The sequence below is a fragment of the Garra rufa genome, chromosome 7 (genome assembly GCF_049309525.1).
Source record: "Garra rufa chromosome 7, GarRuf1.0, whole genome shotgun sequence".
Lineage (NCBI taxonomy): Eukaryota > Metazoa > Chordata > Actinopteri > Cypriniformes > Cyprinidae > Garra > Garra rufa.
In genome coordinates this window covers 8698661-8725186 of record NC_133367.1, presented here as the reverse complement: position 1 = coordinate 8725186, position 26526 = coordinate 8698661, and the positions used below count along the sequence as shown (strand labels likewise).

The following is a 26526-nucleotide window of genomic DNA, read 5'->3' as shown; positions in this document are numbered from 1 at the left end:
AGTCAGATTTTACTTTCACTTTAACATTGCGCAGTTTTCACGTTGCTTGTGTGATATCCATTGGCTCACCTCCATGGTTTAAAACATAAATATTTATAAAAATACAGTATGAAAAGACATATCTTTAAAATATTGCGACGTAACACCAACGTAAAGCCATTGTTTTTCACTGAAAACTACATCTGTCTCGATCTCTGCTCTCATCACTGCAGACACACCCCCTCTTGACATTTCACTGCGGTCACGCCATCTCCGCTTAAATTTCTATTGCGCACCTATATAGATATTTACGGTAACAAACACTTCCGCCCTAATACGGCGCATTTCATGATATTCAACTACTTTGAAGAACTGCATATCAAAGTCAGGACCAATGCTATTAACAGTCTCTTTATCTCCATCTCCCAAATAAAAATATTATTAATCTGACATGCGCAAAAGAATATAAAAATATGAAATCAAATTGTTTTCTGTCAACTCCAACAGATTATTGTTCTACATCTCCTCAAGTACCTCTGTGGGGATTTTCAAGTTGTTTTACTGTTTCATTTTTTAATAATTTCATACCAAAATTCGACAAATTTTAATGACATTGCTGTATAGACATAAAATAAACACATTAAAATATAAAATCAAATAGTTTTCTGCTAATTCCTCCATAATCCTGTTCTTCATCTCGCCATGTACCACTGAGATGATTTTCAAGTTGTTTTACTGTATAATTTTTTTAATAATTTCATACCAAAGTCGACAAATGCTATTTACATTGCTGTATAGACATTAAAAAAAAAAAACATAAAAATATGAAATCAAATTGTTTTATGAAAACTCTAACAGATTATTGTCCTACATCTCAAGTACATACAAGTACCTCTGTGGTGATTTTCATTCAGTTTTACTGTATCATTTTTTAATAATTCCATACTAAAGTCAAAACAAATGCTAATTACATTGCTGTACATAAAAAATCATAAAAATATGAAATCAAATTGTTTTCTGCAAATTCCTCCATAATCTTGTTCTGCATGTCCTCAAATACCACTGTGGTGATTTTCATGCTGTTTTGCTTTTTCATTCTTTTATAAATTGCATGGCAAGTAAGGAAACATAATATTGAATATTTTCTTTATGTATACAGGTTTAATTTTTTTTCTGAAAACTCCAACAGATTCTTGTTCTACATCCTCCTAAATATTACTGTGTTGATTTCCATGCAGTTTAACTTTAATTTTTATACTATTGACTATTTCTTTATATAGACACTTTTAATAAAATCTTAAAATATGAAAATTGTTCTCAAAATGTTTTCTGAAAACTCCAACAGATTCTTGTTCTGCATGTCCCCAAGTACCTGGTGATTTTCAAGTTGTTTTAATGTTTCATTTTTTAATAATTGCATACCAAAATAAGGAGAAATACTATTGAATATGTCTCTATATAGACATGCTTATTAAAATAATAAAAATATATAATCAAATATGAAATATAAATAAAAACATGAAATCAAATGTTCATGCAGTTTTACTGTTATATATATTTCTTTAAATAATTGCATATCAAAGTAAGGAAAAGTACTATTAACTCTCTCTATATAGATGTAGGTGTAAGACGTGAAGGGTGTGGGGGGTAGAACTAATAATCTGTTTTCAGAAAATATTTTTATTTTTGATTTTCATGAATTTTTAAAATGTCTACAGCAATGTAAAAAGCATTTGTCATGATTTTGGTATTAAGTTACTAAAAATGATACAGTAAAACAACATGAAAATCACCACAGAGGTACATGGGGAGATGAAGAACAATAATGTTTTGGAGTTTTCAGAAAACAACTTTTTAAAATATTGTTATGATTTTTTTTTATGTACTGCAATGTAAATAGCATTTGTCTTGACTTTAGTATGGCATTATTAAAAATTGTTACAGTAAAACAACTTGAAAATCACCACAGAGGTACTTGGGGACATGCAGAACAATAATCTGTTGGAGTTTTCAGAAAACAATTTGATTTTATATTTGCATGTTTTTTTTTATGTCTATAGACATAAAAAAAATGAAATTATAAAAAAATGATACAGTAAAACAGTAAAACAATGATACAGTAAAACAGCATAAAAATCACCACAGAGGTACATGGGGAGATGTAGAACAATAAAGTTTTGGAGTTTTCAAAAAACTATTTTATTTTATTTTGTAATGAAATTTTAAAATGTCTATACAAGAATATAAATAGCATTTGTCTTGACTTTGGTATGAAATTATTAAAAAATGAAACAGTAAAACAGCATGAAAATCCCCACAGAGGTACATGGGGAGATGACGAACAATAATCTGTTGGAGTTGACAGAAAACAATTTGATTTCATATTTTTATATTCTTTTGCACATGTCAGATTAATAGTATGTATATTTGGGAGATGGAGATAAAGAGATTGTTAATAGCATTGGTCCTGACTTTGATATGCAGTTCTTCAAAGTAGTTGAATATCATGAAATGCGCCGTATTAGGTCGGAAGTGTTTGTTACCGTAAATATCTATATAGGTGCGCAATAGAAATTTAAGCAGAGATGGCGTGACCGCTCTTTTAGGAAGTGCAGATGTTGTGACCGCAGTGAAATTTCGGCAATACAAGTTTAGCAAATCGCTATCCGTGGGTCTTTCTCAGATACACTGAAATACGTCCACACCGCAGACATGTTGCTTCAGCACTTGCATGCTGCGGTTTCTGTTTGTGTCAACTGTTGTTTCGGTGATAAAAGTCTTTCGGTCGAAAACCGAAAATGCACTTTTGGGCCATTGTCGGCCGAAAATTTTCGGTGGCCGAATATTCGGTGCATCCCTAATTATTATTATACGAAAGTTTGTAATAGTTAATATTTTAGAATATACCATGAAATTTAAAAACATGGGGAAAACGGTCTCGTTGTTTCGGTCTAAAATTACGAGTCCACCTCCTTCCAATGAGACAGAGACAGAGAAAGCAAAAAATGGTCTCGAGACCGGACTCCAGTACTACAACACTAAAAACGGAATGAGAAATTGTTCGCTGGGATGAAGCTGTGGATGTTTACATCATAATAAACGAATTATCTTGACAGAAAGATTGGAACAAAAACAAAAACTAAAAATAAGAACTCAATGCTATTACATTAAGAAGTCAATTTAAACAAGATACACAATATTCTTTGATTTCCTCATGTACACAAATATATGTATTTTAGTAGACAAACAAGTATTTCCCTCGTTCTCCAAACGACTATTGTGATCTTGAACAGATCAAATATGGAGAGTGAAATAAAGACTGGGACTTTGCTGTAATATTCCAGTGTAATCTTCTTCATCTCAGTTGTTTGGTTGTGTGTTAAGAGTTAAATCAATGCTGTGGTGTGGTTCAGTTGGTGATGTGGTTTAATGTTCACTAGAAACACATCAGATCCTCACAACAACAACAACTCAATACTGCGGTCAATATCAGACTCACATCTGCAGAAACACAGCTGCTTCAAACCCTTTTCAAGGCAAATGAACAGATCATAGTTAATAGATATAAATCAACTCAGTATATACACAGTTCAATTACATTCAATAATAAAATGCTTAAAAATAAGTAAAAATATATTTAGAAAGAGTTTTTCAAACGGTTTTCACCAAACATGCCAACAAACTCAGTGTGTGAAAACATTAGTTTGATGAATGAATCTGTCAAAACTGCACAATCCATCTTTTTTTCCATTGTGTTTCACCTTTATTTATATAGCGCTTGTAACAATACAGATTGTGTCAAAGCAACTGCACAGTATTTAAACAGAACAATAGTGTGTAAGTAACGCATTATTGTAGATAATCAATTTTCAGTTAAAGGCAGTTCACCAATGTTTCAGCTTTCAATAAAACAAAAGCATCATTTGCTTGAATACTAAATCAACATGAATCATTCAGTATCACATGTTTCTAACACACATGCTGCATTATTTGATTGTAAAGTCTGAGTCTCTTCACCTGTATGGATCACATTCACACATTTATCACACATTTCTTTCTCCTCATAGACACAGTAGTGAAGCTCTTCTGTGGATCCTCACCTGATGTTCACTGCTCCTTTCATCAGGATCCAACAACTAGGATAGACAGCAGTTACCATCTTCTGAGACACTATAAAGAGAAACACATGCTAATGAGTGAACGCCAAATATAATAAACCACAAGAACAAATACTAATGTGATTTTGCCTCAAAACTAAACCCTTTCAGTTCAATGTTCCACTAGTTAAATCTGTTTTTCCTCTAGTTACAACATTTGTATTGGTCTCAGTAAATAAGTGAAAGTAAAGTAAGTGTATAGTAATGTGACGTGTTGCTTGTCAAAGTAAAAACACACAAGAGACAGAGACATTGATCATGTGATGCTGGACGGCTGTGAGCTGAAGCTGGAATCTGCACTGATTTTACCAGCGTTTTCCTCCAATCTGACCAAATCTATTTCAAACTGGAATGATTCACTATTACTGATGGCATTAATAAAGCAGCTGTTGTTGGATAAAGCTCTGACAGTCTGCTTTTGTTCTCTTTCCTCCTTTGTGTTCAACATTTTGATCAACTTTACATTTCATTCTGACACAAACCCTTTGAAATAAAGCTTGATGATCATTTGATCATCCCCTTTCACAAATATTTGAAAGTTAATATTTGTCCACATATCAGAGGTAATTGAAGATCTCTTTAATATCACAAAGTGAAGTTTACTCACCTCAGTTCACAGTTTGAGTCTCGTAGCACATCAATGAGCCGCTGCTTTGAGTCTCCAATCTTATTATAACCCAGATCAAGCTCTTTTAGAAACTGCAGTGCTTTTGTGTTTGTCAAAGACTGAGTTAAAGAAGAAACATCTGTAATGCCACAGTTACGAAGACTAGAAAGAGACAAACAGAGGAAGAGAAGATCATCTTACAAACAAATCATTAAGGAGAAGAATTTGACACAAATATAATGTGAACCCATGAACCCACTCATCATGAGATATTGAGTAGAAAGTGTTTTGGTTTAAACTGTGATTAAAGTGATTTTCATCATTTTGATTCTTGTATGTGAATGTTACTGACCTCAATCTCTCCAGTTTACAGTGTGAATCCTTCAGTACGTCACATAAGTCATTCACTCCTGTGTTTGTGATTTGATTCCAGCTCAGGTTCAGTTCTCTCAGGTGTGATGGGTTTGATTTCAGAGCTGAAGTCAGGATGAGACACTGTTTCTCTGTAATACTGCATCCCCACAGACTGAAGACAGAAAGAGAAAGAACAATGACTCAGATCTATGATGATCATCAGCAAATGCATATATAGTCACTAATAAACCAGAAAAATCATGAAATCTTAATGATATAAAACAAACCAAGACAGGAGTATTTGAGGACACTAGTTACAATCCAAGTCTGGACTCATCCTCAGTCAACAAATAATCCATCAATACATAGAATCAATATAGAAACAACAGTACAATTAACTAAATTGAATGGTCTATTTTTTATATTTTTAAATGGACAAAAATCATTAAATCAATCAAATCAAATATTTTTAAATCTATTTTAGAGTGTAGTTTGCAATTTCCAACTTATACAAATATACTAAATAATATATACATCCCTTAATAAAAGATTTAGTGAAATATACTATTAGTCCTGTATAAATCTATCTGTCAGAATCATCTCCAGTCATTTGTTAGACTGTTTTTTGTTTTTACTTCTGTTTTGTTTCACAGCAAAGATGTCAAGAGTCCAGTGTTCCTAAACTAAACAGTGAACTTTAATCTGACTGTAACTGCTGTACAGTATAATGATACTAACTCTAGTTTCTCCAGCTTGAATTGTGGGTTCATCAGTAGATCACTGAGGTTTTTCACTCCAGAGTCTCCTAGTTTATTCCCGTTCAGGTCCAGTTCTCTCAGGTGTGATGGGTTTGATTTCAGAGCTGAAGTCAGGATGAGACACTGTTTCTCTGTAATACTGCATCCACACAGACTGAAGACAGAAAGAGAAAGAACAATGACTCAGATCTATGATGATCATCAGCAAATGCTATACAGTCACTAATAAACCAGAAAAATCATGAAATCTTAATGATATGAAACAAACCAAGACAGGAGCATGAGAAACTGTTTCTCTGTAATTGTGTATTTACCCAAGAAAGAAGACTGAAGACTGAAATAAAAATGATCATAAAAAAAGGTCCCACTTTATATTAAGTGTCCCTAATACCTGTGAACTTACATGGTAACTAGATGTGTACGTAGCATGTAACTACAGTGTATGTACACATTGGTACATTGTATCTACAGCTCTAATACTGGTGTAATTACACACATGTAACAACTCACTGAATAGCATTTGTAAGTACAAATGTGTAACAGGACATTGGTAACAACACTTTTTTCACTTCTGGAAGTACACATGTGTAACAAGAATTATGTAACTACATTTTGTAACAACAATATGTACTCACAGAAGTTTTTACACTTCCACACAGTCTTCAATACTGTAGTTACCAGTTTGGAATGCCCTGAAACATTATTAAAAAACGTGATGATTCCTATGTAGGCTACATACAATTTTTGTATTCTTGTATTTGTGAACACTGAATTAGAATTAAAGTATCAATTTGTAATACCAGTGTACTTACATGGTAACTCCTCAGGAACTGTCTACTTAATATAAAGTGTAAAATGGTCACAACTTACTGAGTAATATATCAAATGTAAACATCTGTGCAACACTTTAATATCAGTGTACTTACATGATAACTCCTCAGGAACTGTCTACTTAATATAAAGTGTAAAATGGTCACAACTTACTGAGTAATATACCAAATGTAAACCTCTGTGCAACACTTTAATATCAGTGTACTTACATGATAACTCCTCAGGAACTGTCTACTTAATATAAAGTGTAAAATGGTCCAGCCTGGTCTCATTGATTATAAGTTGGTATTTATACGTATTTTTAGATGCACAATTTAGATGTATTTCAACGTTTAAAACGTACAAATAGCTACGTATGTTTTGCTAAAAACATAAGATATTTACGTATCTTTCATTTCATTAAATATTCATATCAAATGCCTTTTTATCATTTTATTAATACACGATTTATATTTTTAGCCCCCTTAACCTACGCCCAAACCTAAAGCCACCCATTTTATAGCAAATCTAAAAGGATATAAATTGTAACTGACAAAAATATATGCAGGAAAATTACCATTTTTACTAACAATATAGCATAAAAATATTTGTATAGTCACTAATCACACTCCTACCTCTAAACCTAACGTTAACCATATCTCTCTCAGTACAGTAATAAAAAAAAAAAACATGACAGACAGAAAATTGCAATTACAATCATTTATTTAATGCAAAAATATCAACAGCCATACCAAAAAGTAATCCAAATGGCGATGCTTTTGCAGCCGCAGTCCTCTCTAACAGAATACAGTAGGTTTGTTTGAGGTGCAGAGCAGAATTAAAGTTATTATTTGCTGAAATATTATCCAGATTATTTTCCTGATCCTCTCCGTAAATGCGGCCAAAGAGTATGCGCCCGCGCAACATTCAAACACAGCTCACCATAAACACGGCATGTCGTAAACTGTGACGAATGCTGGCGAGAGCCAATGAGAGCTCGATTTTCCTGCCGTAAAAACTGCCGTTTCCTGACGCGGTTGTATTTGAATTCGTAAAATAAAGATAAAGATTTGAATTTGGGAATGTTCCTCGCAATGGTATGGATTCTGAAGATCTTATAGCGCACAAATAAAATTGTTTCATTTTTTTAAATTATGATGCGTGTTCGGTGTATTTTATGGTTTTATTGTTAGTCGCAGGGATGTCAGAAAACGCCTGCTGTGTCCCACCGCTACAAACGTAGTTAATATTACATAAATGGTTAAACGATTGTAGAAATGTTATTTGTTTTAAAGGTTTAAAGTGTAGTCTTGTTAAACATTATGCTTACATATGCTTGGAAACGAGTTGGCAACAGAAATCACACAGAACAGGATGGAAAGTTATAATTTCATATTAAAGGGATAGTTCACCCAAAAATGAAAATTTGATCTTAATCTGCTTACCCCCAATGCATCCAAGATGTAGGTTACTTTGTTTCCTCAGAAAAACACAAACGAAGATTTTTAACGAAAACCGGTGCAGTCTGCCAGCCTTATCATGGACGTGGGTGGGCACCAGACCTTTAAAAGTAAACAAAAACATGCACAGACAAATCCAATTTACACCCTGCGGCTCGTGATGATACATTGTTGTCCTAAGACACGAAACGATCGGTTTTTGTGAGAAACTGAACAGTATTTATATCATTTTTTACCTTTGATACACAGCCACGTCCATCTGTCATGACCACGAGTTTGGCATCAGTCACGTCACATGAGCACGCGCTCTGTTGTAGAATACGCAAACGCCGGAAGCGATCTGTCGCATGTATACGACACTCATTGTTTACACAGAGCACAGAGATTGTGGGTATAGCGGCTATTCAAAATGGTAAATACTTGCGCGTATCCTGATTGTTTAAACCGATTTAAAGCTAAAAGATTACATTAGTTTGCGCAAACTCATCCGGGACTTTTCACCGATTTCCCCTTACGTCGTTTGCGTATTCTACGACAGAGCGTGTGCTCATGTGACGTGACTGATGCCAAACTCGTGCACATTACAGATGGACGTGGCTGTGTATCACAGCTAAAAAATTATATAGATACTGTTCAGTTTCTCACAAAAACCGATCGTTTCGTGTCTTAAGACATCAATGTATCATCACGAGCCGCAGGGTGTAATTTGGATTTGTCTGTGCATGTTTTTGTTTACTTTTAAAGGTCTGGTGCCCATCCACACCCATGATAAGGCTGGCAGACTGCACCGGTTTTCGTTAAAAATCTTCGTTTGTGTTTTTCTGAGGAAACAAAGTAACCTACATCTTGGATGGATTGGGGGTAAGCAGATAAACATCAAATTTTCATTTTTGGGTGAACTATCCCTTTAAGTAAACTATTTAATAATGCATTTGAAAACACAGTTTATATTTTACTCCGTAGGTTGTGACCGTTTTACACTTTATATTAAGTAGACAGTTCCTGAGGAGTTATCATGTAAGTACACTGAAATTAAAGTGTTGCACAGAGGTTTACATTTGATATATTACTCAGTAAGTTGTGACCATTTTACACTTTATATTAAGTAGACAGTTCCTGAGGAGTTACCATGTAAGTACACTGGTATAACAAATTGATACTTTAATTCTAATTCAGTGTTCACAAATACAAGAATACAAAAATTGTATGTAGCCTACATAGGAATCATCACGTTTTTTAATAATGTTTCAGGGTATTCCAACCTGGTAACTGCAGTATTGAAGACTGTGGAAGTGTAAAAACTTCTGTGAGTACATATTAGCCGCTTTTCCACTGTCGGGCCAGTGCGAGCCAGTGCTAAGAGCGTGCCGGGCGGGGCCAGTGGCCTCGAGTCGCAAGCACCAAGGCCAAAAGTAAGCTGCGTTTCCACTATCGAGCCAGTAGCCTCGCTGCGCAAACCTAAGGCCCGCCCTTTACACACCTCCTTGGATCAAACGTCACGAAACCCCTCCCCTTTCAGCGGGGAGATTGAAAGTAACTCAGGTAGGCCACCATAGTGTGATAATCGAACGATCAAAATGGAGAGAACCGAAGCGGCTGTTTGTTTGCTCCTTTTGGTGTTTTCTTGGTGGAAGATGAGGCAGCGAAACCAGGATGCGAAGATGGAGGCTCAGCGGCGTTTACGCCGAAAGCTTATGTTAGCTGCAAGGCAAAAAAGAGCTATACAGCGACGTGGAAGCCGGATACAGCGAATGCAGAAACGCCGACAATGGATGAAAATGGTAAATGTTGTAAAATTACGTAATGTAGTTATTTATGTTATGTGATTTTCTGAGCGACCCTAACCTGATAACGTATATCTTAGCCCTATAAGATACGGAGTTAGTAACATACAGACACAGAGTTTGTAATGTAACGTTATGCTTAGGCAGTTTAAACCTATCAGATGTTTTGCTAGCATTACATCACATAATTCCATAAGTAATGTTAGACATTAATTTAATTACGATAGTACATCTGTTTATACATACGTTTAAAGATTTTATGTTAATATAGATCTTTCTGATAATTGCGGAGGTAAAGCATACATTTCATTGTAGTTTTTTCAGATGATTCAGTAAAGCTACATCTATTTATAAAGTGTATGTTGCCATATAGTTATGTAACATGACTACGTATTGTTTACATTTTGAATTGTTGTCTTGCAAATTATGGATCAATTTATGTTTTAACATTTAAATACACTTATAGATCTATTACATTATAAGGTCATTAATATCTTTGCCTTTCATTCTATTTATTTTTCAGATGATGCATCACTACAACACCAATATAATGCGGACCTCAGCGGTGTGGGCATATCCCCGAACTAGTGACTGGTGGGAGATCACTGCTCAAAGATTTACAGAAGAGCAGTGGCTGGAGGACTTCAGGGTTTCCAGAGAAACATTCAAGTACATTTGTACAGCTCTGAAGCCTTCACTACAGCGACAAGATACATCATACCGGTTATGCATTCCTCTGGAAAAACGGGTGGCCATTGCATTGTACAAACTTGCGACAACCACAGAGTACAGGACAGTTGCTAACCTGTTTGCTGTTAGTCGGACCTCTGTTTGCCGCTGTGTGCATGACTTCTGCAAGGCTGTGATTGCAATACTTCGTCCAAAATTTATCAAACGACCTGATCAACCCCAACTGTCTGCCATGGCAGATTATTTTGAAGAGAGATTTGGAATTCCACAGTGCGTGGGTGCTATTGATGGTTCTCACATCCCTATTTTGAAACCTCCACAATACCAGTCCGATTTTCATAACAGAAAAGGCTGGCACTCCATCATTTTACAAGCAGTTGTAGATGGTAAAGGGATGTTCTGGGACCTGAATATTGGACAGCCAGGGAGGGAACACGATGCTAGCGTCCTCAGAAAGTCACGCCTTTGGACTTGGGCCACAGAAAGTAATGCTTTCTCAGGCAGAATAAAAAACATTTGTGGAACTGATGTAGGCTACTTTATTCTTGGTGACTCTGCTTACCCACTACAGAAATGGTTGTTAAAACCATATCCAGACACTGGTCGGCTTACAGAGGGTCAAGAACTATACAACGTGAGAACAAGTCGAGCCCGTTGTGTGGTTGAGCATGCATTTGGGAGGTTAAAAGGAAGGTGGAAGTGTCTCAGTAAAAGAAATGACTGCAATGTAAATGTTGTTGTTGATATGGTGGAGACATGTTGTACACTGCACAATCTGTGTGAATTATACATGGATAGGTTTGTGCCAGAGTGGACCAGTGGCTGTGATGAAGATGCTGAACGCCCACCTTGTAATGTTGGTGATGTCTTTTCAGATGAGCAAGAAGTGCTCTGCAACAGTTGTTTATGCAGCAGCAACATTTGTAAAATATTACAATAATAAATCACTTGATAAGAAGCTTTGTTTTTATGTCCTACACTTAAATTCTTTTGTCTAACTTGGTATTACATCAATCTACACACTACTGCAAAAAAATTGATACACAGTTGTACTGTTAGTATAATCTTTTATGCCTTTATTTAATTTCAGTTTGTATTATCATGTTATCAAGATGTGTTGGTGAGTTTTTGTTGGGTTTAAAATGTTTGCCTGCATTCCAATGTTTTCAACAACAGTTAATAGTGTAATTACTGAATAGGACCTGATTTACACAGGACACAAAAGGTGCCCCATCAGATAACCATTTAAGTAATGTGCCCATTAAAACTACCTAGATTTCCATATCAATATCTGCATAATGTACCTGATTCTATTTGAGTAGGACCATTTATTTGTTGAATACAACTGAGTGCACAGACACATTTACAAGACTTCTCACAGATTTACAAACTGTTACTTTATTACTATGACTTATACGAAAGTGTTGATGAAATAACAGTTTGTAAATTTGTGAGAAGTCTTGGAAATTTTGTGTACTCATTTGGATTTTTATCATAGTAACATTTGTTGGCTATTACAATAATGAAAAGCTTTTTGTACTGATATTGTCAGGCTCGGGGTAAGGAGAGAGAGAGAGGTAAGTTGAACTTAAGAGGTCTTTAATGATAAACTCAGAACAGAAAGGTAAACATTCAGAATCCACATAACATCATTATGAAAAAAGGCAAAACAAACAGAAAGCAGGATAAACTTAACTTGATGAAACACAGAATGACAGGCAGGCAGGTTTGATAAGGTTTGGCGTGAGGGTTAGAGTCCAGTGTCTATCGAGTAGATCTGACAGTTTGAGAGTGAGAGTGCTGTGTATTTGTAGAGGGGACTGATGAGGAGCGGCAGGTGCAGGTGAACAGTATGCTGGTGATTGGGAACGAGTGGGCGTGGTGAAGGAACCTGACGGTCCGGATGTGTTGCTGACAGTACCCCCTCCTCCACGGGCAGCTCCCGATGCCCGGGAGCGACGGCGAGGGCGGCCACGAGGTCTGGGAGCGGGACGGTCCGGGTGTTGCTGATGGAAGTCGGTGAGTAGAGAAGGGTCAAGGATGTCATTACGAGGAACCCAGGACCGCTCCTCAGGACCATACCCCTCCCAGTCAGGTTCTGTGGAGGAATGGAGAGGAGGGTTAGTGGCAGGTTTAAGGAGGGAGACATGAAATGTTGGGTGAATACGGTAGTGTGCAGGGAGCTGGAGCAGGTAGGTGACAGGATTGATTTGCCTCTGGATGGGAAACGGTCCGATGTAGCGGGGACTGAGCTTCTTACAGGGCAGTCGGAGGCGGATGTCCTTCGTGGAGAGCCATACTAGCTCTCCAGGTTGGTAGGTGGGAGCTGGACGACGTCGGACATCCGCGAAGGTCTTATGTCTCCGGACTGCCTGCTGTAGATGGACGTGGGCCGAATCCCAGACCCTCTCACTTTCCCGGAACCAGTAGTCGACGGCTGGGATGTTGGAGAGCTCTTCCGACCAGGGAAATAGAGGGGGCTGATAGCCCAGCACACATTGGAAAGGGGTAAGGCCGGTGGTAGATTGTCTCAGAGAGTTTTGGGCATACTCAGCCCAGGGCAGGTAACGGCTCCAGTTGTGCTGGTCGGAAGAGCAATAGGCCCGGAGGAAGCGTCCGAGTTCTTGTATCTTCCGCTCAGTCTGGCCGTTGGTTTGAGGGTGGTAGCCTGAGGAAAGGCTGATGGAGACCTGGAGTAGTTTGAAGAAAGCATGCCATACCCGGGAGATGAACTGTGGGCCCCGGTCCGACACGATATCCTCAGGGAGGCCGAAATAGCGGAAGACAGACTGGAAGAGGGTTTCGGCGGTCTCCATGGCTGTGGGTAGTCCCTTGAGGGGAACAAACCGGCATGATTTGGAGAATCTGTCGACTATCACTAGAATGCAGGTGAAATTATTAGATGGTGGCAGGTCGGTAACAAAGTCGATCCCGATGTGGGACCAGGGCCGGGCAGGTATAGGCAGAGGCTGGAGTTTTCCTTGTGGTAGCTGTCGAGGTGTGTTGGTGATGGCACAGACTGAGCAGGCACGGACATGACGGGCTACCTCACGGGCCATTCCTGGCCACCAGAACCGGGAGCGGAGGAGTGAGAGGGTCCGCTTGCTGCCTGGGTGTCCAGAGCCCGGAGAGGAGTGGATGGAGTCCAGAAGGGAGGAGCGCAGGGTGGAAGGGACGTACTGTTTCCCTTCTGGACCTCCCAGCGGAACTGGCTCTCGGGATGTGGCGTCCTGAAGTTGTTGGTCGAGGCTCCACAGGATTGGGTTGAGGACAAGCTCTGGAGGAAGGATGGGATCAGAGGTTGACTGGGGGTCCGGTTGGTGAATGCGGGATAAGGCATCAGCCTTAATGTTCTTGTGGCCTGGACGGTAGGTGATGGTGAAGGAGAACCTGGAGAAGAACAAGGCCCACCGAGCCTGGCGAGGGTTCAGCCGCTTGGCCTCCCGGATGTACTCCAGGTTACGGTGGTCGGTAATGACGGTGAAGGGATGGTTGGCACCCTCCAGCCAGTGCCTCCATTCCTCCAGAGCTAACTTAATGGCCAGGAGTTCCCGATTGCCAATGTCGTAGTTCTGTTCCGCTGGGGAAAACTTCCGGGAAAAGAAGGCACATGGATGGAGTTTGGGAGGCTCTCCGGAGTACTGAGAGAGTACGGCTCCAGCCCCGGTGGTGGATGCGTCGACTTCCACGATGAATGGTTTGGCAGGGTTTGGAAGGACGAGGGCCGGAGCCGTACTGAAGGCGGATTTGAGAGTGGTGAAGGCGTGGGTGGCGGCAGGAGTCCAGGTAAGGGTTTTGGGTTTTCCTTTAAGGAGGTTGGTGAGGCTGGCAGAATGAAGACTGAAGCGGTGGATGAAACGGCGGTAAAAGTTGGCAAATCCGAGGAAGCGTTGGAGTTCCTTAACTGTGGAGGGAGTGGGCCAGTCCCTGATGGCTGCGACCTTGTCCATGTCCATGCTGATCCCAGCTGGACCGATGACGTAGCCGAGGAACTGGATGGTGGTTTGGTGGAACTCGCACTTCTCCGCCTTGAGGTACAGATGGTGGTTTCTCAGCTTCGTGAGGACCTGCGTAACGTGGTGGCGATGGTCGGCCAGGTTCCGAGAGTAGATGAGGATGTCATCTATGTAGACAATGACGAATCGGTGGAGGAACTCTCGGAACACCTCGTTCATGAAGCCCTGGAAGACCGAGGGCGCGTTGACCAGGCCATAGGGCATAACCCGGTAATGGTAGTGGCCGGTAGGGGTGATGAAGGCGGTCTTCCACTCGTCCCCAGGGCGTATGCGAACGAGGTTGTACGCGCTACGCAGGTCCAGCTTGGAGAAGATGCGAGCTCCGCGCAGTTCCTCGAGGGCAGCTGGGACCAACGGCAGGGGATACGGGAACTTGACCGTCTGGGAGTTGAGGACACGGTAGTCTATACAAGGTCGCAGGCCTCCGTCCTTCTTGCCCACAAAGAAGAAACTGGAGGCGGCTGGCGAGGTGGATGGCACAATGAAACCCTGTTGGAGAGCCTCCTTGATGTACTCCTCCATGGCCTTCTGCTCCGGGATGGACAAAGGGTATACTTTACCCCTAGGGAGTTTAGCTCCAGGCAGCAAGTCGATGGCGCAGTCCCATGGCCTATGAGGTGGCAATTTGGTGGCGGCCTGCTTGCTAAAGACGTCCTGGAACGCCCTGTAGTCCTCCGGGATGAAGATGTCCTTGGTGGAGTCGGGACTCTCGACGAGGGTGGACTGGATAGAGAGGTTGGGAACAGGTAGGTGTTGAAGGCAGGATTCGTGGCACTTCGGACTCCACTGGAGGACGTCACATCTCTTCCAGTCCATCAACGGAGAGTGTTGGATGAGCCAAGGGCGTCCCAGGACGATGTCCACAGTAGCGCCCTCCAGCACCAGAAAGGAGATCTCCTCCACGTGGAAGTTGCCGATTTGAAGGTTGAAGACAGGTGATCGGTGTTTGACTCGACCGGGTCCCAGGGGCTCACCTCTGATGGTGTTGATCAGGTAATGGGGAGACTGAGGTAAGGCAGGCAGGTTGAAGGATTTCAGCGTGTTGAGGGAGATGAAGTTCCCCGAGGCACCAGAGTCAATAAGGGCTTGGACTGTAAAAGCAGAGTCTTTGATCAGTAGAGTGACTGGAAGTTTTCTCATTTGTGAAACGTCTGGGGATATGTTAGAGATACTCACAAGCGAACGTGGTGGTTTGATGGGACAGGAAGTGATGGTGTGGTTTTCTCCTCCACAGTAAAGACAGAGCCCCTGGGACACGCGGCGGTATCTCTCCGCAGCAGACAGATGATATGAGTCCGTTTGCATGGGTTCTGGTGCTGGAGGAGAATATCCGGAAGCGGGCGAGGCGGCTGGAGGAGAAATGACGTTAGGAGCACATGCAAGTAAGCGTTGGGCGATCTGGTTAGTCTTCTGAAGGAGCATTTCGAGACCGATGGAGTCATCGAATATCACCAGCTGCTGTCTGATGTTTGCATTGAGCCCTTGACGGAAGATGGAGCAGAGCGCTGGTTCATTCCAGCCACTGAGGGTCGCTAGAGTACGGAACCGGAGAGTGTACTCACCAGCCGAAGAAGAGCCTTGACGCAGACGTAGCAGTTCATCCGAGACTGATAATGATCCGGTCGATCGTCCAAAAACTTCCTTGAAGTGTTTGGTAAATGCAGATAGATTGCCGATTAAGGGGTTATCCGCTTGCCACAGTGCATCAGCCCAATCCAGCGCTCTGCCCGACAGCAAGCTGGTGATGAACGCCGTCTTCGAACGCTCCGTAGCAAATCGCTGGGGCTGCATCTCAAAGTGGAGAGTACACTGGAGTAGAAAGCCGTTGCATTTGTCCGCCTCGCCCGAGTAGCAAGCAGGCAAGGCCATGGGACTTCCAGAGGCAAACGGGGAAGTGCTCGGTGCAGGCTGGAAGATGGAGAGGAGAGGATCGGGAGTGGGGCGAGTTGACATAGTGAAGTATCTGATGATCTTTTCTAGGTCAGATCTTCTGTCAGGCTCGGGGTAAGGAGAGAGAGAGAGGTAAGTTGAACTTAAGAGGTCTTTAATGATAAACTCAAAACAGAAAGGTAAACATTCAGAATCCACATAACATCATTATGAAAAAAGGCAAAACAAACAGAAAGCAGGATAAACTTAACTTGATGAAACACAGAATGACAGGCAGGCAGGTTTGATAAGGTTTGGCGTGAGGGTTAGAGTCCAGTGTCTATCGAGTAGATCTGACAGTTTGTGAGTGAGAGTGCTGTGTATTTGTAGAGGGGACTGATGAGGAGCGGCAGGTGCAGGTGATCAGTAGGCTGGTGATTGGGAACGAGTGGGCGTGGTGAAGGAACCTGACGGTCCGGATGTGTTGCTGACAGATATAGACTAACACAAATGAATTAATTTTTAGTAACTAATACTAAAAAAAATATTGTTGGGTTTTTTAGGGCACGTAAACCAACTTATACATTAGATCACATTTTTATAGGATCTCATTTGCATTCGTCCAAATTAAAATAAGAGTAGATACTCATCAGACATGCATGTAATGTTTTCAACAACAGTTAATAGTGTAACAACTACTGAATAGGACCTGATTTACACAGGACACAAAAGGTGCCCCATAAGATAACCATTAAAGCATTGTGCCATCAAAACTGCCTAGATTTCCATATCAATATCTTCTTAATGTAAGCGATTCTATTAAGAGTAGGACATTTTATTTGTTGAATACAACTGAGTGCACAAACATTTACAAGACTGCTCACAGATTTACAAAGTGTGAATTCATTACTATGAATTATACAAACTGTTAATGAATTAACTGTTTGTAAATTTTGTGAGAAGTCTTGTGTGTTTGTGCACTCATTTGTAATTCTACCATAGTAACATTTGTTGGCTATTACAATGAAAAGCTTTTTTTACTGATATAAACTAACACAAATGAATGACTTTTTTGTAACTGATACTATTTTTTTTTCTAGGCAATATGACCCTTTTGCAATAATTTTAAGTAGACCCCAGTAACAGCAAAGTTATAGCTTTATTTATATATTAAATGTGTATCAATGCAAAATACAAGTGTGCTTTAAAAATGTACATACACAACAAACAGGTGTTTGTGAAACATATGTAGAAAAAAACAATAAATATAAAAATATATTAACATTATAAAAAGACAATGTGCTTTAAAACAAAGACAAAAGCTGTGGTGTCCATCTACTTTCTCTGGAGAACAGCTGCAGCCAAATTTGCAAAGACGGAAGCAAAAGCCTCCGCTTCCTTCTCTCTCTGGGACATCTCTTCCCGTCTGAGTTGCGCCTCATAATCCAGCTCCTGTCTTCTCATCATCATTTCTTTATTCATTTCTTCTCGTCTTAACTCACGCTCTTCTTCCAGCTGTTGCTGTGTTATGTCGCGCATGCACTGCAAAAACTCCCTTGAGGCCAAGTTTGCTGCTTTGCGTTTGCGACTTTCTAGAAATCAAAAACAGAAAAGGAACAAAAAGCGTGAACAACAAGCTCCACATCTGGGAAATACTTAAAATTCCTGTGTTGTGAGATCTGTATAATTTCAGTCATCTACTTAGTACACTCCAAATTACCTGGCCTGGTTCTTTGTGGAATCATATGAGATCCTCCTCTGATTGTTGTAATGTCTTGAGGAACGGCGTGCCTCTCTGTAATAAATATGCAATTAGGATAAAGTACTGACAAGCAACATACAAACATAATCATTCTTGAGTGGAATTTGTTTATAGTAGCATACCAGGTGTAGATGTTAGCAGCGGAGGTGTAGATGGTCCCTGCTCAACTTCAGATTCCAAGAAATCGCTCTGTGATTCCAATTCTAACACCAAAAAAAAATAAAAAATTCATAAATACATCCACATGCAAGTCCATCACCAGCAATATTTTAACTGTTTTGCAAGTAAACGTAGGGTTGCTAGCAAGGTAAATTCACTCACCGGTTGTTGTGGCTGCCATCGTATCACGCGTGGTCTCTCCACTAACGGAGGGTCGGTGACCCAGCACACCATCCATTATATCGAACCACGGAAAGGACCTTCTCTGGGCACCGCTTTGTCCATTGTGCGTTTTTATGGCTTTGTACTGCGCCCGCAATTTCTTCAACTTGTCTCGAACTTGCATTGTGGTGCGCTGGATATTCAGCTTTGCGAGTTCAGCTACGATGTATTTTATCACGTCTTCGTTTCTGCAGACGCCGTCAAACTGCCGTTGTACATTGTCCTCGGCCCAAATACTTAGAAGAGCCCGGGTATCTTCCGCAGACCAGTACTGACGATTCTCCATTGTACGTTTTTTAGTTCTTTGCAAGACATAATACAGTGAAATGCGCATCTTACCGCAAACACAATATTTTACCTGACTGCGAGCTTACCGGACCTTTGCATAAACTCCGCCTTTCACTTTGACCACGCCTCAAGCCCCGGCTGGCCCGCTTTGGCCCAAGGTTTTCGTCGGGCCAAAAAACCCGGGCCATTGGCCCTGAGGAAGCAACGACGAGGCACGATCAGGCCCCGGAAGTGACAGTGGAAACGCGACTGGCTCTGGCACGCACTAGCATGCCCGCTTTTGGCCCGACAGTGGAAACACGGCTATTGTTGTTACAAAATGTAGTTACATAATTCTTGTTACACATGTGTACTTCCAGAAGTGAAAAAAGTGTTGTTACCAATGTCCTGTTACACATCTGTACTTAAAAATGCTATTCAGTGAGTTGTTACATGTGTGTAATTACACCAGTATTAGAGCTGTAGATACAATGTACCAATGTGTACATACACTGTAGTTACATGCTACGTACACATCTAGTTACCATGTAAGTTCACAGGTATTAGGGACTCTTAATATAAAGTGGGACCTAAAAAACAATATTAATTTCACTTTTCCTTAATCCTCCCTGTTCTAGCTCATACTAAACTAAATAATGTCTGATACTTTGTATTACGAGCACAATTTTATTTGCCTCTTCATAATGAATTGTTTCTTGTATTCCTAAATGCAAGTTGTTTTTAATTAAAGCATCTGCTTTTGTTCAGTTTTTACAATTTACAGTATATGCTGCACCAAAATTAGACATTTTACATTTTGACAAACACAAACTTTAAATTAAAAAAGGTTATGAATAGTTGTCAAAACAAACAAACAAAAAAAAAACTACAACTTACAAACTGCTCCATTAAAAAAAAAAAAAATTATATATATATACAATGTATGTATGTATTTATGTATGTATGTATGTGTGTATATATATATATATATATATATGTATGTGTGTATATATATATATATATGTATGTGTGTATATATATATATATATATATATATATGTAAATATATATGTATTCATATTCATATTCATAATCTATGAAAAAATATATTATAAACGGTTAGTGGATAATTTAGTAGCAAAATTTATTCTAGAAAAATCAGTGCACAATATTAATAATTTTATAAATACAAACATTTTGTGAAAAAACATCATTTGGTGGGGAACAAATAAAAGTGCAGCACTGAATCTGGTAAAATGTTACTCATAGCTATTTGCATTGTGGTTATAAAAAGTATTGATGAAAAACAATATATTTCTACATAAATATAAATATTATAAAACTAAATATTTTAACTGAGGCATCAACATATGATAGATAAGACAAAACAAATAATGTTTACAGTATTTGCATCCGGTGCACAAAATGATGGACTTGTAACAGTACACAACTCTTCACATTAAAAATTCAAATAACAAAGATATTGTTGTCTATTATATCTGTGCAACAGTTTATTGAGCCTTTTCCTTTAACAGTTTTAAATTTCAGTTAATGTGCATGTTAAAAACTATTGATAGTCTTTGCTATGCTGTGTTTTGCTCAACAGACACCCAGAAACATGATTTAGAAACAACAAAAACAGCCATATATATGCAAAATCATTGACATTTATCTACAAATCAATAATAATGGGACACTGAATGATCTTGGAGAGAGTTTTATGGAGCTGACTGTTGTAACTGAACACGACCAGAGTTTGAATTGAACAGAGAATGACTGACAGACGCAGCAGAGAAAAGAGTTTACATTAACTTTAGTGTAAGGCCTTAAATATCTGTATCTCACATTAAACTATCAAATACGTTCAGAAAACTCAGAATATTGGGCTTGTATGCCTTTTGTTTGGTTTAACAGAAACACAGAACAGTTCACACAATACTGGATTTAGATCGGCCCTGTCTGACCATTACACCCGATCCAGCAAGAAATAGTAGTGTCTTCACATTAGTGGCTCTTTGTGATGCTGAGAAAAACTGCTCTGACTCAAACTAATGAGGAAATATGATCAACTACAATAACCGTACTATTAAAAGTAATGTAAGATTTGAACTAAAGCAGCAATACTCACATCAGTGTGTTGAGTTGACAGTGTTTATCCTCCAGTAGAGCAGAGATCTGATTCACTCGTGTGTCTCCTAGTTCATGTTCACTCAGATTCAGCTCTCTCAGGAGTAACGGGTTTTTACCCACAATTCCAGTCACATACTGACAGCCTTCATCTGCAGCAGGACCCAAAAACCTGCAGAAAACAAGATGAAGCAAACAAGATCAATTTAGTTCTGATTTAAAGATCTATGGCATTAGAAAAATCGCTGATATGATATGTTATTGCTTTAAAATGCTCTAGTAATTGCAAAATCTTTCTTTGAAAATTTGAATACACAAATAAATACATAATAATTGAAAGTCTAATAGTCACATAATAGAAATGGCAGAAAATGTTCTTGTGAAACTGGATGTTTTTGATCATCTGGAGACTCACAGACCTGCTGTAGAGATACAGTGATAGAGTGAATCTGAACTTGATGGCAATTAAACTACAGTGTGTTCAGAAACATTTAAATAGTTTGAGTAAAAGTGTCCATAAAAATAGTTGATGTTAATGAGGAAGGTATACCATACTCCAGAACAGCAGCACACTAAACTGTGTTGACAGTCATCATTCACTCAACAGCTCATTCACAAACTCAGCTCAATTGCTGGGGCTCAACACCTCGCTGTGCAACTGTTTGACTTTCTGACTGGGAGACCTCAGGCAGTTCGGGTCTCAGAAACACATCCAGCACCATCACACTGAACACAGGTGTCCCACAACAGCCTGCTCTCATTGTTTATACGGAGGAATTTATACGCAACATTTAGAGGCACAGAACCTACATTTTTGTACATTTTATTGATGCTAAAACGTACAATTTAGACGTATTTCAGCGTTTAAAACATACACATAGCTATGTATTTATAGCTAAAAAACGTAAAATATTTACGTTTCTTTAATTTCATTAAGATATTCATATCAATGCCTTTTTATTAACTTTTTAATTAACTTTTTTCAAAGCATGTTGTACTTCTCTGTACACAGCAAATCTCTGGTGGAATTACAAAAAAGCCAGCCTTCAGAGACTACAAGTGGCTTATAATGATCAGTGTTGGGCACGTACCTTTAAAAAAGTAATTAGTTATAGTTACTAGTTACTTCTCACAAATAGTAACTGAGTTAGTAACTGAGTTACATCATTATAAAAGTAACTAATTACCAGGCAAAGTAACTATTGCGTTACTTAAAATAAATCTAATTTAATATAACTGTAAAATAAATATAAAACATTTTACACTAATCTACACTATTTTAATGTTGTTGTAAGACAACATGAGAGACAACAATCAAATTCAACATATTATTATAAATATTATCATTACTATAGTGGAACAATAAAGCACAATAGATGGTTTAGAACTTTAAATTTCGTTATCACCTGCGTTCTAAGCCACTAATTTTGTGGCGGCATGTGACGATGTGAAGTGCTTCGACAGTAGATTAGAATTACCCATCACCGACGCAGAGAGACTCTTTTTTTTCCTGGGCATAAGTTGCACGTTACATAAATATTTTTGCCTTTCACCTCAGCGAAGGAAAAATAATGCTTATACTTCCAGTTTGCAAAAGCTACCTTTGAACTCGTTGGACTTACCATCGTTGTGATGTTGTGGAATATGTGTGTGTGCGACTGACCGTGTGCGTGCTTGTGTGTGAACACCCGTACTACTCTGCCTCTGATTGGCAAACAATGGAAATTTACTCAATCTAAGCCAATCATCGCGTTCTCAGTTAAACCACATTTACAGACACACCAATCATCATCACTGGTTGTTAGTCCCGCCCCGGCCCCGAACACACACACACACACACACACACACACACACACACACACACGTCCCAGAGAAAGAGAGGTCCTATGGCTGAGAGAGACGCTGCTTGCGTGAAAACGGCTTCAGTGTTCTCAGTTATAGTAACGCAAATTTTTTAGTCAGTAACGGTAACGGCGTTGTAACTGGGGAAACAGTAATTCGTTTGATTACTCGTTACTGAAAAAAGTATCGCCGTTAGTAACGCCGTTTATTTATAGCGCCGTTATTCCCATCACTGATAATGATGCACTAAGACTTTTGTTAAAAAAGCCGAGATGGACTAGTGCCAGTGACTTGTTTGTGTCTGCTCGAGTTAACACATTGAAGGCTGTTTTGAGAAACATAATGTATAAGTTCATTTGCCGAGTCTGGAAATATCATGATAATGAATAACACTGAACATAGCGCCATACGCTATACATCTAAACTATGGAGACACTGGTCTCCTGAAAGGATAGAATAATTTTTTATATGTATTTAATGTGTTTTTGTTTTTTGATTTTGTGTTGTCTGTTGTTTTTGTGAGCTATGGACCAGTCTGCAATAAAAAAAGTCTATCTATCATTTTATTAATAAGCGATTTATATTTTTAGTCCCCTTAACCTCCCCCAAACCTAAACCTATTTTATAGCGAATATAAAAGGATATTACCATTTTATTAACAATATAGCATAAAAGTATTTTTTACAGTCGGTAATCCCACTCCAGAAAAGTGAAGAAAAAAAAAATCACAAGAAAAGTGCAATCAGAATCATTTATTTATTGCAAAACTGCACAAATAGTTGTAATTTGTTTTTGATTACTATATTTACTATATACTATAGGTTTTGTAAACCTTTTTTATTGCAAAAATGCAATATGTAAAAATGAGAATATACAATAAAATGTTGAAACAAAATAATAGTAATGAAAGAGAGAGAAACTATAACCTAAACTTGCCGTGGTGATGACGTCAATAACCCGCGCCATGCAGGCATTTTTCGCAAAAAATTTTTGGCACGCCCCTACTTTTCGGCGAGACCAATGAGAAACCTTTTGCCACACCCTCACCTTTTGGCACGCCCATTGCTCCAGGCTACAGTTAGTGTCTTTTGCATCATATTTATTTTCATATAAAAGCAACAGAACTGAAATTATATCATGTTTATCAGCAACACAGCAGGTGAGTGTGAATAACGCCATATCCGCCTTTGATCTTATAGGTATTTGTTTCGCTTCTGGAGATCAGAACTGTCCGTCTTGACTGCACTTATTTCACTCCTCCCTTAACTGCAGCCACCTACTCTGGCCTATATTTCAGGCGAGGCGCATCTCAAACGAGCCTAATGTGTGCTGAGGTCCTCCTCTTCACTCTGCTGACCCACGACTGCACACCATCACACAGATACAACCTCTTCATTATGTTTGAGACGACACGACTGTGGTGGATCTCATCAGAAACAGAGATGAGACAAACTACAGGAGCAAGGGGAGGCACCTGGTTGGTGTGGAGACAACAATCTCTTTCTGAATGTGGAGAAGATGAAGGACATTGTTCTTGACTTTAGGAGAGCACACACTGAGCATGAGCCTCTGACCATCAACAGCTGACTGTGGAGAGAGTGAGCAGCACCAAGTTCCTGGGTGTGCACATCATAGAGGACCTCTCCTGGATGAACAACACCACTGCACTGGCCAAAAAAGCACAGCAGCGTCTCTACTTCCTCCACAAACTGAGAAGAGCCAGAGACCCAGGCCTCATCATGTGCACCTTCTACAGAGGCACCATCGAGAGCATTCTGACCAGAAGGACAGCTTCATCCATCAGACTGTCAAGAAGCTCAACTCTCTCCAGACTCTGCCCCCCTCCCCTCTTTTGCCCCATGCACTACTGAACTCTGACCCCCCACTCCCACATCCCCAGGATCTTCCAGCCCCCTCCCACTGACACACACTGACCCACACCAGTCACTCTGTGCAGCACTGGACTGAAAACTACCTCTTCTGACAGTTTAAATAAAGACTGCTCTCTGAGCTCTTTGTCACTTTAAACAGAATGATAAGCTCTTTTTGCTCTATACTCATTATATCTGCACTGTTTTTTTATTTCACTGGTTTGCACTCTATCTGACATGTGCCTTGTGCTACTTTATCCTGTTTACATGTCCTTATTAGTATACTTGTACTTATATTATATTTAATCTGTATTTTTACATTCTACTGTTAGTGTTATCCGTATCCACCAAGGGTCTGTGAGTAACGCAGGCGGTAGAATTGACAATAAAGCAGACTTTGACTTTGATCATCAGTTCAACAAAACCCACAGCACCTGATATGATCATTCTGATGAAACACATTGTCCAGATTATTGTATGGCTAACAAAAAAAACATTCAAATTTATTTGTGTACCATTATTTGATCAGGTCTCACCTCAGTGTCTTGAGTTGACAGTTTGGATCCTGTAGTAAATGATTGAGCTCCTTCACTCCTGATTGTCCAGGATCATTTCCTGTGAGATCCAGCTCTATCAGGTGTGAAGGGTTTGATCTCAGAGCTGAAGCCAGAGCTTTATAACCTTCTTCAGTGATACTGCAGTTTGAAAGCCTAGAACCAGAATGAAAATGTAACATTTAGATGATTAAACAGTTATTCTAGAAATGACCTGAACAATGAAAATCCCTAAACACAATTATATTTTATTCCATATACAAATGAACTAAAACTTAATTTAATTTAATATTAATTGTAAAGCAAACTCTGACAAATTAAATTGTTAGATATCAATTCACTTTAGTATCTCCAGCTTACAGTCACTTTCATGCTTTAATCTTCTGATGCTCCTCATTTGTGAGATACACTTGTGGTCTTTATGGTCAAAAGTGACTGAACACCTGAAATGTAACTTTTTAAATTTTCAGTAAAATCAATGTAATATATTTTTTATGGAAGTAAAACACTGACAAATGTAAAAAGCAAAATACGGTGCTGTATAGCACTAACTGAAATAAAATGCATTGTATTAACAGGAAACATAAAATTTCATTTGTAAAATTTTCAATGTTAATAATACAGATTATTTTAAAATACGACTTTCAATATTACATTGTTTACAATTTAAATATTAAATATTCATATTATTTTAAAATACAAATTTAACAATTGCAGTGTTCAAAATTTCAATACTAAATAATTTCAATGCAACCTTTGATACTTGACAGGACATTTCGGTGCGTATTTTTTTGCTTCCAAAAAATTCACCGATTCAAATTCGCCAAGCAATTCGATGCTACACATCCAGGTGTGTCAGGAAGAGCAATAGGTTGTTTTCAATCACGTGGTTCTGATGACGTGTGAAATGCAGCTGGAGGGCAGGAAGTTCTTTTTCTCCATAGGAATCACTAGCAGAAACTCGAAATGCCTATGTTTTAAGTTGTTTATGGAAATTGGTCAAACCTAGAAATTTAATTTCTTATCTTGTATGAATATATACTGTTCATATGGAGGAAAACGCAAGAATTTGACTGAAAAATGCAGATAAAAGTGTCTTGTAAACCTGCGTCTGCGGTCAGGAGGAGAGTCAGATAATGCTTGTGTGTGAAAATGGTTAATTAAAGCTATAATAATATTAAGATATAAACAAATATATATATATATATATATATATAAACAAAAAATATCGTCATCAT

At 38.9% G+C, this 26526-nt stretch overlaps 1 protein-coding gene across 1 annotated transcript in view; it reads right to left on the bottom strand.

Annotated features, from left to right (window-relative positions):
* The window catches only part of LOC141337909 (uncharacterized), an 831413-nt gene that overhangs the window by 600757 nt on the left and 204130 nt on the right, over nt 1–26526 (bottom strand). Inside the window, exons 14-15 of the mRNA XM_073843485.1 lie at nt 25271–25444; nt 21023–21193 (exon numbers count right to left, since the gene is read on the bottom strand). Of these exons, the coding sequence (XP_073699586.1) occupies nt 21023–21193; nt 25271–25444 (345 nt within the window). The remainder of the gene's footprint in view (nt 1–21022; nt 21194–25270; nt 25445–26526) is intronic.